Source organism: Pararge aegeria, chromosome 13 (assembly GCF_905163445.1).
Source record: "Pararge aegeria chromosome 13, ilParAegt1.1, whole genome shotgun sequence".
Classification (NCBI taxonomy): domain Eukaryota; kingdom Metazoa; phylum Arthropoda; class Insecta; order Lepidoptera; family Nymphalidae; genus Pararge; species Pararge aegeria.
This window is the reverse complement of record NC_053192.1, coordinates 1889380-1902905: the sequence shown is the minus strand read 5'-3', so window position 1 is coordinate 1902905 and position 13526 is coordinate 1889380. Positions and strand designations below refer to the sequence as shown.

The following is a 13526-nucleotide window of genomic DNA, read 5'->3' as shown; positions in this document are numbered from 1 at the left end:
GGTTCAAATCCGGTCGGTTCCGAAAATTTTTATATGCATTTTATATTTATAAAATATATTAATATTGTCGAAGTGTAGGTAAAAACACTACAAAAAATTAAAAAAAAAAAAATATTAATATAGAATTATTTTTAGCATTGGTAGTAAGGTTGCCGGCTTGTTTACCTATATTGGGTTAACAATACTTTAAAATCCAAACCGTATGATTTAAATGGAATCATACTGAGTGATAGGTGCTCTCATGCAAGACCTGAGATGAGGATATAAGGAAAAGAAGAGGAGATGGGGGGCACAATTGAAGCTTTATAGATTATAATTAGCAACGGCCAGTTCAATGGCGTTAGAATTAGGCCTTTGCTAAAAGGCGCATGAAACCAGTGTCATTTTGTTGTCTAATTTCTGGAATAAAGTGTATTTTATTTCATTAGGTGCTCATTTGTACTTGGTTCAAAGATTACAAAGGAGAAGGGACGATTTTGTATGGAGCTCTGGACCAAATCAATATTACATAATTAAAAAAAATTAAGTTTCATTCCATCCAAACAGGGAGACCTTTATGACAGGTGTCAATACTCAGTAACTTGAGCAACAAAATCTTATGAGCGCTGAGCTACAAAACGGCAGTAAAGTTTGAACGACAATGCTTCTAGTGAAAGTTTTCAAGTCAACCAATGTAACAACTGCCAAACTGAATAGTAGATTTTGACCCCTTTTTACATTTCTGAATCCTAATGATTTTCTACCTGAACATGGTACCTTTATATGTCATTATCGAGCCCTGAGTATCAATACAGACCACTTTGGGTATATCATTATATAGATTCCATAAAAGAAGATACCCGTTGCAACATTAGTTTACTTGTCAGCTGACACTCTAAGAGCACGGATCACACCAACGCAATATTATAATTAATTCATATAATATGTGCGCTTGTATACAATCAAGATGGGTGACACAGCTTTACAATATGACTTAAATAGTCAACACGAATCGGAATTGTTTTTTCAGCACTCAATAATTTGTCATGCTACCGATTATGTTATGGTACTTAATTGTCTTATAGACCTAGTGTGCTTAGCATGTTCAGCTACAGATCTTGGGGTACTGGGTTTTTATCCTGGGTCAGGAGAGTTTGTTTGAGCCGGGATTCAGGAAAGCATGTTATTGTGTCAATCCTGAATGTTATCAGTGCGATAAAGCATGCTAAGCCGCATTGGAGACGTGTAATAAGTCAATGCTTGAATTATAGCTCTTGTGAGAGCCTGTAAAAACTATGGTATATTAAAGGGATCAGGATGACTCTATGAAACATAAGTTTTATTTTTTTCAATAAAGTCAACGAGAGGGACATGACGTGGTGGTTTTTAGCTCGGGTAAACGAGTCCCACATAACCTCTGTTCTGCCCAAAAGAACACAAGAATGTTTTTTTTTTTCCACCACAACAAAAAAAAAAAAGGTTTTCTTGCCAGCAGCTTTAGTAGGAAAGTTACTCTAATACTGTATTAGCTGGGTGATGGGTGGTACAAGTCGAAATTTGCTTGCAAGGGACATAAATTCAATCGAAATACCAAACCAAACGGTTCATAACACACTTCACTAGTTTTAATATTCGCATATTATACGTATGCTGAACTGTGTACATTGCTCACTTTGCAAATCCTATTTAAGTTGACTGTCAAGCTTATATTGATGAGCAAAAATAACCCATCTTGATGGTAAGCTACATATAATGCAAACTACACGTTTAATTCACTGTTTTTTTTTTTTTTTTTACAGCTTTTAACATTTAGCAACATTTATTACATCTATATAGACAATGTTATCCGAGTGTGTCATGATGCATCCATATTACAGTACGGTAAATGATAAAGATGCTGTGAAATTGTTAAATATTGACTTGAAAAGAGCTTAAATTGATTTTCGTGCTAGCTTTCAATCTGCATTTAAAAAACACCCGTGTTGTCATTTCAAAATAGCCTGGTTTCAACTTGGAATCATACTTCTTCTTCTTCTTCTGTTCCTGGGCCTTTTCCGCACTTGGTTGGTCTGGGACCGTCCGTTGTACGTATGGCCACTGATGCGGCTCCCCGCTGGATCACTCCAGCCAGCCGAGCTCGCTCCAAAAGCTTAGCAGGCCGCCCAGGTCGCCGAGTGCTTCATGGAGTGTTGCTGAGGAGCCAAATCATACTTCTTACCTCATTCTATAATATCTAACTTCATGCGGCAACAGAAGACTAGTAATGCTAGTATAGAATGTTTGGCAAAACTGGTATTATATTGAGGGAATCTGACCATTTGTAAGAGGGCTTTAGAACTCAACTGCTCAACTAATATCTATTCACTTCTATTATGAAAAATATTATGAAGGTTTATTTGCTATACTCCGCAAAAAGCAGGAGAATCTGTTTGCTCCTTTTTAGGAGCGAAAAGTGCGTAGAGCGTAGCGTATCTGTTTGGTGTGTATCTGTTGTGTATAATAAGGATTGAAGAAATTATAAATGTAATTCACATATACAGATTCTCCTGCTATTCGCGGAGTATAGCAAATAAAGCTTAAGTTTCATAATATATCATGGATTTCCGCAAAGTGACGCATGCTTCTATCCAATATCTATTCGCTTCGATTTTATACACTTTGTTATGAGGGCCACAACAGACACAACTATGACTCACTCGAATAACATCTTAAATTTACTTTGACTTTAGATACTACACTAAATCACTGTCACTTTTCCATTCACTTATGAGTACAGAAAACACTTGGTTTTTCTCCGTTGCTGGTTCAGTCAAGCTCTTTACAGAGCGAGCGCCCGGCCAGGTGGGTAGGGGGACAACCCCAGCTCGTTCACGCAGAAGAATCTAGCCTGTAGCTCTTTCAGTGGCATAATCCTCTCGTCGCCCAGCGCTGGCTGCTGCTCTGCCTTCGATTGTTCTCTGAGATCTGAAATTGCATACAACATGATAAAAATATATTTTTTGCTTTAAATCCTCCATTATATAATATATTATATTGTCAAAATTAAAAAAACCCAATTCTATAATAATCTAATAAGAATAATAATGTATTTCATTATAACATTCCTTTGTTTTTTTATTTACTACAAAAATAATAAGATGGTTCATTAATATTTAGTTTATTTGCAACGACATAAAAACCGCTCAAATTGTCATATCAAAAGTCCAAAAAAGATTAACTTGGCGATAAATGGTTAGGACAGCCGGTCCCAATTAATATGGGATAAGGCTAGGTGATGATGTATGTACGTATATACGTTTTAATTGTTTGCGTATAAAACGTGTAAATGAATTACGAAATACTGGGGAGCAACCTGCTTAAGTATATTTGATAAGAAATCACCCTGCAAAAATATTTAGTTTATTATATTTAGTAAAATTTTAAGTGGTTTACTTGTGACAACCCTATTGAAGATAAAAGACGTACAGGTGACAAGAAGTGACATGAGTCACTTGATTTTAATTCTGCATGTGAGTTTAGGGGCTGTATCTCTATATAATATTTTAGGCAGTAAAAACTATGCCAGTGGTTTACTTAAAAACTATTTGGTTTTCGGCTTCACAGATAATTCTCAGAGACAGTTAATAATGTGCCTCTAAAGCCTGTGAAGTATTATATCGGTTTTCATTTACACGTTGTATATTAAAGATATTATAGATTTCTGTACACCCATCTGTCACTCATTATTTGAATTTTGAATTATACCCTCTGCAGTTTGATTGCCTGGCAGAAATCACTTTTTAGCGATAAGTCTATGTGTAATTTTATGTTGTTGTATGTGTTTCCTGTGTGCAATTAATTTAATATTCATTTATTTAAAAAAGGGCTTATATAAGCACTTTTAATACGTCAAGTCTGTCTGTTTGTAGTGACTCTACCACCGGTTCGGAAGGCAGATTCTACCGAGAAGAAACCGGCAAGAAACTCAGCAGTGGCTCATTTCCAAAATCAGTTTACAATTAAACATTCATTGTTCTATCTTGTGTGAGATGAAAGCAGAGCGGCTTGTTTCCAGGCAACTTTGTCGTTAAGAAATTGATCAATAGTATAGTAACCTCGATGTATTAAATGCTTTTTTAAACATTCTTTAAAATTATGCTATGGTAAATCTAATATTACCTTCGGTATCATGTTATAAAAGCATATACTTAGTGCCACAAAATTAAGTATACTTTATTTCTTTTTATACTGCCATCCTAACAGAGTTAGCCCGTTACCGTACTGTAGACTGCATTATCACTTACAAGAGAGATCGCAATAAAGGGCTAACTTGTGTGGAATAAGTTGAATAAGAAAAGTGTATTTGTAATTAATGACGTTGAGTGTAAGCCCACCATGCCAGTGTTGCAGCAGCGAGTTGTAGTGCAGCGCGCGGTCGTGTCGCTTGAGCTGTGTGAACACGTGCACCAGGCCGCGGTAGTCGTACTCCAGCCCCGAGTACCGCTCGCCGAACAGCTTCAGACCTACGACAAAGCCTTCATTGTACATCCATGTCATCATCGACCCCAGCTATTATTGGGATATTTTTTTTAAATATTTCGACAGCTCGTCCACTATTGAGAAGGGTGGCAAAGGATCGTAAGCACTGGCAAGAGCTGTAGGCACACAGAACTAAGGTACTTGATTTTATAATAAAATGAAATTTAAAAACTCATTTAACTCTCATTTTATTTTTTATTTTGAAGACTCGTATGGTATTGAAGAGATCGCTAAGTACGAACGTGCGCAAATAAGTAAGTCCATAATGCTTATCTGTGGCGCAAATTAAAACTAAATAAAAAAAAAAGAGCGCTATCTTGTGGCAATACTATTTCCCAGTATTGTAACATGCGTTTTTTTTTGATTCAATTAATAATAATTTATTCAGATTTAAAATATTGGATTCAATATTTACATAACGGCCTAGCATCTGTGGAAGGAAAACCTAGATAGTGTAGGTCCTTCCTGATAAGGATGCTTGTTTATTTTAATGTAATTTATATGTAGTTTAATTGGAAAAATAGGTTTAAAATAAAAACTGACATTAAATTAAACGCGCCCACTCGTGCCCGAGGTCCGGGGGAAGGAGATCGTAGTTAATTTTCACGCGATCAAAGATGTTAACGCAGGTAAATAATCTCGCACTAGATGGCGCTCAATCGATTCAGGTGGAGACTTTTACATTTCTTGGAAACAATATTGCCGCTAGATGGCGCTCTATCGATTCCATACAAATCGTGGTAGACTTTCACGCGATCGAATAAGTCAACGCAGGTAGGTAATTCGGGCGGTTCACTCACTGATGGAGATGGAGCGTAGGTAGAGCTTCTCTGCGGCGCGGTGCATGTTCATGTGGTAGTTGTAGAGCGAGGCCAGGTGGCCCACGCTCAGCCCCACCTCGTAGTCTTCCGAGCCCAGCAACTCCTCCTTGATGGCGATCGCCTTCAGGTGCATCGTCTCGGCGTCCTGCCCAATCAATGTTACACTCCGTTTATATTTTATTCCCGCACCGGTTACAGAGTAAAATGGACCTTATCACTCAAGAATTAAAGTTCAAATTTGACTAAAATTCCTCAGCTTGCATTTACGGCAGAACGTTTGTAGATGCGCGAGATTTGAGACTCTAAAACCGGCAAGATAAGGTATATATTTACTTTAAAGTTTTAGGGTATAATATGCGAAAACGAATTCTCGATTGCGAGCGACCAAATCTTTTACTAAGGCTACTGTAAGCTTAGTAAAAGATTTTCTCGCACTTCGAGTATTGAAATACTTTACCATTAGAGTAGAATGGATCTTATTTATATTGTATTAAAATGTTTCGGCTAGGCTTCGGTCAGGATTTGCCAACCCGGGTGCCGTAGAAAAAACAGAGTTGCACCGCGAGGTGTTCCTTCTCATACTTCGAAAAACTGCGGGGACCACAGAGATCAGCCATCCAAATCTTTGGTGTAGATTTATTTGTCTTAATTTTTTGTTAAAATTTATTATAGTTTTTATAGTTATATAATGAGGATGATTATTTTTTGCACCTATCTGAATAACTAAGAAGTACCTATCTATTTTAACTAGCCAGGTTAGGGTGCGGGCGACGTAACAAATTTCATAACTTGTAAGTGCGCCGCTGGCTTAATAAGGTTGAGCACCCCTGGCTTTATTTTACCTTTGAAAAATGAATGTCAGACTGCTAACTAAGGGTTTTTTTAATATTTATTTCATATGTATTTTTTTAATTTATACAATTTATGTTTATGTATTCGTATGTAGTTATTTGAATGTAGGTTTATAATAATTTGACATCACTTATTTGTTCTCGCTATTGTCGTCCTAATCCTAAGGTTGCATGGCAGAGATCGCTTTTCGGGCCACCTTTTGTATTCTACAAAAAAAAAACAAAGACTCTTTGTTTTTTTTTTCTTATTCAATTTCAATTCCATTACAATGTCATATACATTACATAATTATTAAATTTCCAAAATAGAGTGTCAATCTAATGTATACATTTGAAATGGAACGCTGTGAGGGCGCTGTAACCAGATAGTTTTTCTCTATTCGTCCTTTATATACCTACCTGTGTAGTGGTATACAAGTAAAGAAAACAAGAATCAGTCTTAAACCGTGTGCCGGCTGACCTGAAACTTCTGCATGCTCTGGTAGAGGCGGCCCAGGTTGCCGTAGTGCTTGGCCGTCTGCACGTTCTTTTCCCCGAAGGCCATCATGCTCAGCTCAAGTGCCGCCTTGTGCAGCGACTCCGACTCCTCCAGCAGGCTGGGCTCTGCGGGCCGAAACCATTACAATTAAAATCCAATAGAAACACGCGTTACTTTATTAATAATAATAAATCGAAAAGTGTTGAATCGACCGCTATTGTTGCGACATTTCGACCAACATCTTAAGAAGCTTTCGCTTGGTTGTTGGGTCAACGTAATCCTTGCGCGTATTGTGAGGAGATTCCGAGCCCTAAAGCCCTGACCTCCCGTAGTTTGGGCATTTAAAAAAGCCCTGCAAGCGGAGAAGTGTTTTTTTTTTTAAATAATTTATTTTGTTTTTCTTTTATAATTTATTGAAAATTAAAAAAAAAAAATTTAAGAATAAATGATAAAAGTTATATATAATAATAATAAGTCGACACGCATTGAGTCGACCGTTATTGTTCCGTCATTGCTTCGCTTGGTTGGATTTGGATCAAGGGTCGGATACAGAAGGCAGTAGTCCTTGAAAATGTGCGTATTGTGAGGAGGTTGCTTGGGCATTCAAAAGTTCAGCATTTTAATTTTAAATAGTGCTGTAAAAGGATATGGAGAATAAGGATTGAAGAAATTACAAATGACACCATACAGATTCTCCTGCTTTTCGCGGAGTATAACAAATTAAGCTTAGTTTTCATAATATTTAATGGAATTCCGCAAAGTAACGGCTGCTTCTATCCAATATTTAATGTTGGTACATAACAATGTAGTGACTCGCCTCTCATGTCCTGCCCCGCGGGGGTGTCGAGGGCAATCTCTTCTAATATGAGTGCCTTAACGCGCTTCGCTGAAGCCAGCAGCAAATGGTCCGGTGGCACGAGGTTCTGGAAATTAAAAACATTTGATTACTTTCATTTAATTTACCACCCTCTTCCCACGCGTGTCGTACGAGGCGACTAAGGGAATATAACGGAGAGCGGGCAGCAGCGTCCTCTGTGCTACTACTACCATTTTTTGCGATCACCATCCTATCTGCCCAGCGTGGTGATTATGGGCAAACACCCAATCCCATGGGGTGAGGTGGCAATGGACTTTTATAGGCTATTTATTAATAATATACAATTTAAATATAAATATATATACTACTACGATAATATCCACATCGCCATCTAGCCCCAAAGTAAGAGTAGCTTGTGTTATGGGTACTATGATGACTAACGAATAATTTTATGAATAATACAATTCTTATAATATACAACGTGTAAATGAAAACCGAAATAATACTTCAGAGGCTATAGAGGTACAGGACAGGACACAAATAGTTTCTGAGTATTTCCGTAGCCCAGTTTGATGCAGCCCTAACATCAAATGCAAAAGTAAAATGTAGTGACTCCTGTCACTTCATTAGGTACGCGTCGCATAGCTTAGGGACTATGCGCGTGTCGGTCCTTTATCTTCAATAGGGTTGTCATAAGTAAGAAATTAGAATGTTTTGAAGTAGTTTGTATGGAAAAATAAATATGCTTCTTTTGATTAAATATTTTTAAGCAAGGTGCCGTGCCTTATGAAATATATAAAATTATCGCTGAGCACAAATCTCCAAAGATATTCATAAAATCGAATAATTTACAGGGCAATTTTCTTTTTAATTCACTCGTGGTGAATAACGTATTCATCTGGATGAGGATTAAAATCATGTTTACAGAACACCTTCGCAAATAATACATTATTTTAGAACAAATATTATGGTTAGCATAAAAAAAGGTTAAACTGTAAAAGATAGTATGCTATGCTATGCACGCAGCAGAAGCTCTCAAAAAGAAAAAAGAAACCTCGATTTTGAAACATTCTTCATTGGTGCTTTTGTCCTATTGGTTTTAGCGTGATGATATATAGCCTATAGCCTCGCTTGATGAATGGGTTATCCAGCACTGAAATAATTTTTCAAATCGGTCATGGAGTTCCCAAGTTTAGCGCGTTCAAGCAAATAAACAAACAAACTTTTCAACTAATATTAGTATAAGAGTCGTTATCACTCTGTTAAAGCTCTATTACTACTAGTCTACGGGTAGTCTATGGTGAAACCAGTGTTTTTTTTTTGTTTTTTTTTATTGTTTTTTTGTTCGCTCATGCTTCACCTGTCTGGATGAATAGGCATGATGGTTACAAAGTATCGTTAAAATATTGTATTCATCCAATAATATATTATGATTAATTAAAATCGTATTCTTATTTTAATTCTAAGTGAGATTGGTATTTATTCTCAATAAATAAAACTACGAAATCTAGTCTAGATTTAATTTTATATCGCTTTAACTTCGTAAATCAAGTATTTTGTGATTTAATTTTAGTTATTAGTTTCTAAATCTTTTTATCTATACAAAAACCAATAAATAATCTTTAGCTATGGTACAAGGAATTACTGAAGCTCTAATTTGCCTATGACGACACGAGTGCGGCCATGCAACCCGGCGAGCGGTTTCGCCTCAAATTATTTTAAACATAATTTGCAATTTTTAACTACAAACACTTTATATATATTTTCGATAACGTGAATAATTTCGAACATCATAGGGCAGTTTTTCAAATTTACTCATCATCTCTATGGTCAGTGGTGATTAGTGGGCTCTTTTTATTTTTTTAATCTTCTACAAGTTAGCCATCTGCCATCTCACCTGCAGGGAAAGCACGGGCAGAAGACAAAAATTATACCTACCGATTATATCCCTCGACCGGGGATACAGTTAACGTGTCCACCAGCTAAAGCATGCGAACATCGAATAGGAGACGTTTAACCCCGTTTATTATTACACATACGTTATTCGGATATTATTTCCACTTGTACTCTGAGATTTTATAAAGCTAAAAAAATAAATATACTACGACAATACACACATCGCCATCTAGCCCCAAAGTAAGCAAATATTTTTATGAATGAAATACATAAATACTCAGAATATACATATAAACACCCAGACACTGAAAAACATTCATACTCATCACACAAACATTTTCCAGTAGTGGGAATCGAACCCACGGCTTTGGACTCAGAAAGCAGGGTCGCTGCCCACTGCTCCAGTCAGCCGTCAAAAGCTGTGGGAGAAGATACATTATCAATTTTATAAATTTAAAATGCATATAAAAATTTCGCAGAGAGTCGCAGGTTCAAATCCTGTCGGTTCCGAAAATTTTTATATGCATTTTAAATTTATAAAATTGATAATTCCTCCAAGTGTAGGTAAAAACACTAATAAATTTTATTAATTATAAAACAAGCAATGTGTCATCTCTTATTTCAAACGTGTCTCATTGTAATATGGACCTTTGAAAAAGTAGATCGAAACTGCAACGTTTCCTACTAGATGACGCTACAGTCGCCATAAGACTGATGTAAAAGGCATATACTAATTTCGGCATCGATGGTGGATGGTGATGGAGAAATATTGTTAATATTATTATTATTAAAATTGATAATTCCTCCAAGTGTAGGTAAAAACACTAATAAAAATAATAAAATTATAAGATACATTATATCCTTTCCCCGGGGAGATAATTGTGAGAGAGAGATGGTAGCGGGCTAAACTGTTAGGGAGTACGTTAGTCGCACGTTACTAATGTGCGTGCTGTACGCAACTGACCTCGATGATGCGTATGGCACGCTCGGCGTGGTCGCGCGCCTTGTAGAAGCGGCCCGAGGAGTACTCCAGCACGTACAGCGCGTAGGCCAAATCCTCCTGCGCCGTGGCCACGTGCAGACTGCTGCGCCCGAACACGCGTCGCAGCGTGTTGAGCGCCTCCTGCCAAACGACATACACATATTTAATAAATAATTGAATGAATGAATGAATGAATACACTTTTATTACTTATTATTATTTAGCTAGTATATTATTATTAGATTCTGCCCGCGACTTCGTCTGCGTGGATTTCAGAATTATTATCACTATCTATATATTTTATTGTAAGTTTGTCATATGTATATATTATATTTGTATATATAGGTTTATGCATGTTTTTTTTTTTAAATGCACCACCTACCTCTCTTCTTGGGCTGTTTTTAACGCCTTTGGTTGCCTGGAAGAGATCGCTATGTAGCGAGGCCGCCAAATTGTATACTTTTTGTTAAATTTTTACTTATAATTTGTTATGTTTATGTGGTGTACAATAAAAGTGTATTCATTCATTCATTCAATTATTCGTTTTGATTGAGTAACAAACATCCACACTTTTACATAACTGGCCTCGCTGCGGTGGTTTCGAAGACGTTTCAAATTTTATTTAGTTTAACATAGTTTATATAAGTCTAAAATAAAATTCAAAATATAAAATATTGCTGAAAATTACATCCGTATGGTGAAATAAATAATGTTTATAAGTTGGTAAATATTTAATATGTCTTCGTTTCTCTCTAATTAATTACGCTAAGAATCATGTTGAACTTGTAAAACCAGACCGGCCGAAGCGCCGCTTCGCTACGCACCTCATACACGGAGACGCTGTGCGTGATCGAGTCGATGTTGAGCAGGTAGAAGCCGTAGTCCAGAAGCGCGGCGGCGTAGCGCGGGTGCGCCGGCCCGAACACGGCCCTGGCCAGCGCCACGCCCTGTCGCACCAGAAGCCCCGCGGCAGAGAAGCGCCGCTTCACAACGCACGCCTTGCCGCACGCGCGGACCACTTCGATCATGATCCTGCGGGCATGGACGGAGAATACTGTCACAGACCTGCTTAGGTTCCAATTCTTTAAATATAGCTTAACTTTTCAAGATTACACAAGAAGCACGATGCGGTTAGATAGGTCAAAATTAGCAATGTATCCGTATCAAATAGACCAAATTTGCCAACAATTTTACAGAACTACTTAAAATTATGATTGGAATTATCCGATTTTCGACTCTATTTCAACATATTAAGGTACATTTTACTTTGAGGCTATAGAGTTTGCTATAAGAAAATGATTCATCGATCGCAAGCGAGCCGATCTTGTACTGAGGCTACAGGAGTAGCGGCGAGGTTGTCACGACGTGAACAGACTGTAAAACGAGTGACATTAGGTCCATTTTACTTTGACGGCGACTCCTCGATCGCGAGCGAGCAGTATTTGTACCGAGGCTACAGGAGTGACGGTGAGGTTGTCACGACGTGAACGGACTCTAAAACTAGTGACATTAGGTCCATTCTACTTTGACGATGACTTCTTGTTGTACCAGGGCAACAGAGGCGGGGAGGCGACTCACTTGGGCGGCGTGTGCGGAGTAAGCAGCGCCAGAGCACGCATGCTCCAGGCGTGCGCCGCCGTGTAGTCGCAGCGCACGAAGAACAGCGCGCTGAACTCCTTGAACAGGCGAGCCAGTAACGCCGACAGCCGCCACTCTCCGCAGCGCGTACCTCCGCCGCAAGCCTCCTCCTTGCACGGCACCCTGCGAAGGAGTTATTAGTACATTACTGCGGCGGCCAGCAAACGAGACGTTGACCGACGCACGTATATATAAAACGAAAGTGTTAATACGTGAATCCATCAATGCCTGCTTGTATAGTACTTTTCTAAAATCATCATCTTCATCATCACGTCAACCCATTACCCGCCCACTGCAGAGCACTGGTCTCCTCAAACTATGGAGTGGATACACATCTTTAAGAACATTATAAAGAGTTCTCAGGCATGCAGGTTTCTTTCACCGTTGAAGCAAGTGATATTTTAATTAATTAAAACGCACATAACTTAGAAAAGTTAGAGGTGCGTGCTGGGATTCGAACTCGGCCGAAAGTGAAGTAGAGCTCCTACTCAATGCGCTTCTAAACTATTCTTTCTAAAATAATTCGCAGAAATTAAAACTAGGCAGAAATTTTTATTTAAAAATACAGTTGATGAATGTAAAATTTTTGAAATTTAAATAAAATTAATTACTTATAAAAATAATTCGGCGTTAAAGTTTTAATTTATTTTTCTTTTGTATAAACAAATTTCAAATTGCAAGCCAGTTCCAAATTTTAATTAGTCGCCATGTCTTGGAGTTTAAGATTGTTCCATTTTTAAACTATACGTCGGATATTTATTTATTATGTTCGCCAGCAGATTATACACTTTTTTTTAGTACATTTCTCGTTGTCCAAATATGAAAGTTCACATTCATAACTATCAACCGATTACAGGACGCAGATTTCCTCAGATAGAGAAGGGAGAAGGGGAATGGTTTTTAGTCCAACCGAGAGCGCATTGGTACACTTAACACGCCTCTGAGCGCATTATGGAGAATACTCAGGCATGAAGGTTTCCACACGATGTTTTCCTTCATTTAAACTCCGTGTGTCAAAATGTAACTTATTTACTTAGTGGTAAATACATTTGGCTTAAATTCATAAAGCACACTTCTTTTTTCACTTCAAAATTGTATGAGTATCGGCACCGTTAAACTGTCAAAATGGTACTTATTAACTTAGTGGTAAAGCTTAAATTCGTAAAGCACACTTTTCTCTTTTTACTACAAAATTGTATGACACAGTACGTTCGCGCTTGCGGCTTGCGTGGGACGATATTCGATTGCGTTTGGGAGATTGTGAAAGACTACTACTCACTTTGGAACTTGATCGTCGTCAGTCTGCAGAGCACTGTAGCAGGTCATGGCGATGGAGAACCTCTCGTCGGAGATCTTGGCCGTGATGTCTGGAGGCAGGCCCAACAGCCTCAGAGCCAGCGCGTAGGTCTCCGCCGCGGCTGGGAAGCAGCAGTACGCGGACTGTGTGTTGAGCAATCTGGAAGCATTTGTTTTTTTATAGCCCTGCTGGGGGCAGTGGCGTGCATAGGGCTTTCGACAAGGGTATGCAAAAAGCAGGTAGATGGCAT

The 13526-nt window shown here is 38.0% G+C and overlaps 1 protein-coding gene across 1 annotated transcript in view; it reads right to left on the bottom strand.

Moving 5' to 3' along the window:
• Positions 1–2541: 2541 nt before the first annotated feature.
• Positions 2542–13526, bottom strand: part of LOC120628952 (amyloid protein-binding protein 2) — a 59728-nt gene continuing 48743 nt past the window's right edge. The window contains exons 5-13 of the mRNA XM_039897646.1: positions 13259–13435; positions 11920–12102; positions 11166–11373; positions 10325–10483; positions 7465–7570; positions 6630–6772; positions 5298–5463; positions 4353–4481; positions 2542–2943 (exon numbers count right to left, since the gene is read on the bottom strand). Of these exons, the coding sequence (XP_039753580.1) occupies positions 2798–2943; positions 4353–4481; positions 5298–5463; positions 6630–6772; positions 7465–7570; positions 10325–10483; positions 11166–11373; positions 11920–12102; positions 13259–13435 (1417 nt within the window). The 3' untranslated portion in view covers positions 2542–2797. The remainder of the gene's footprint in view (positions 2944–4352; positions 4482–5297; positions 5464–6629; positions 6773–7464; positions 7571–10324; positions 10484–11165; positions 11374–11919; positions 12103–13258; positions 13436–13526) is intronic.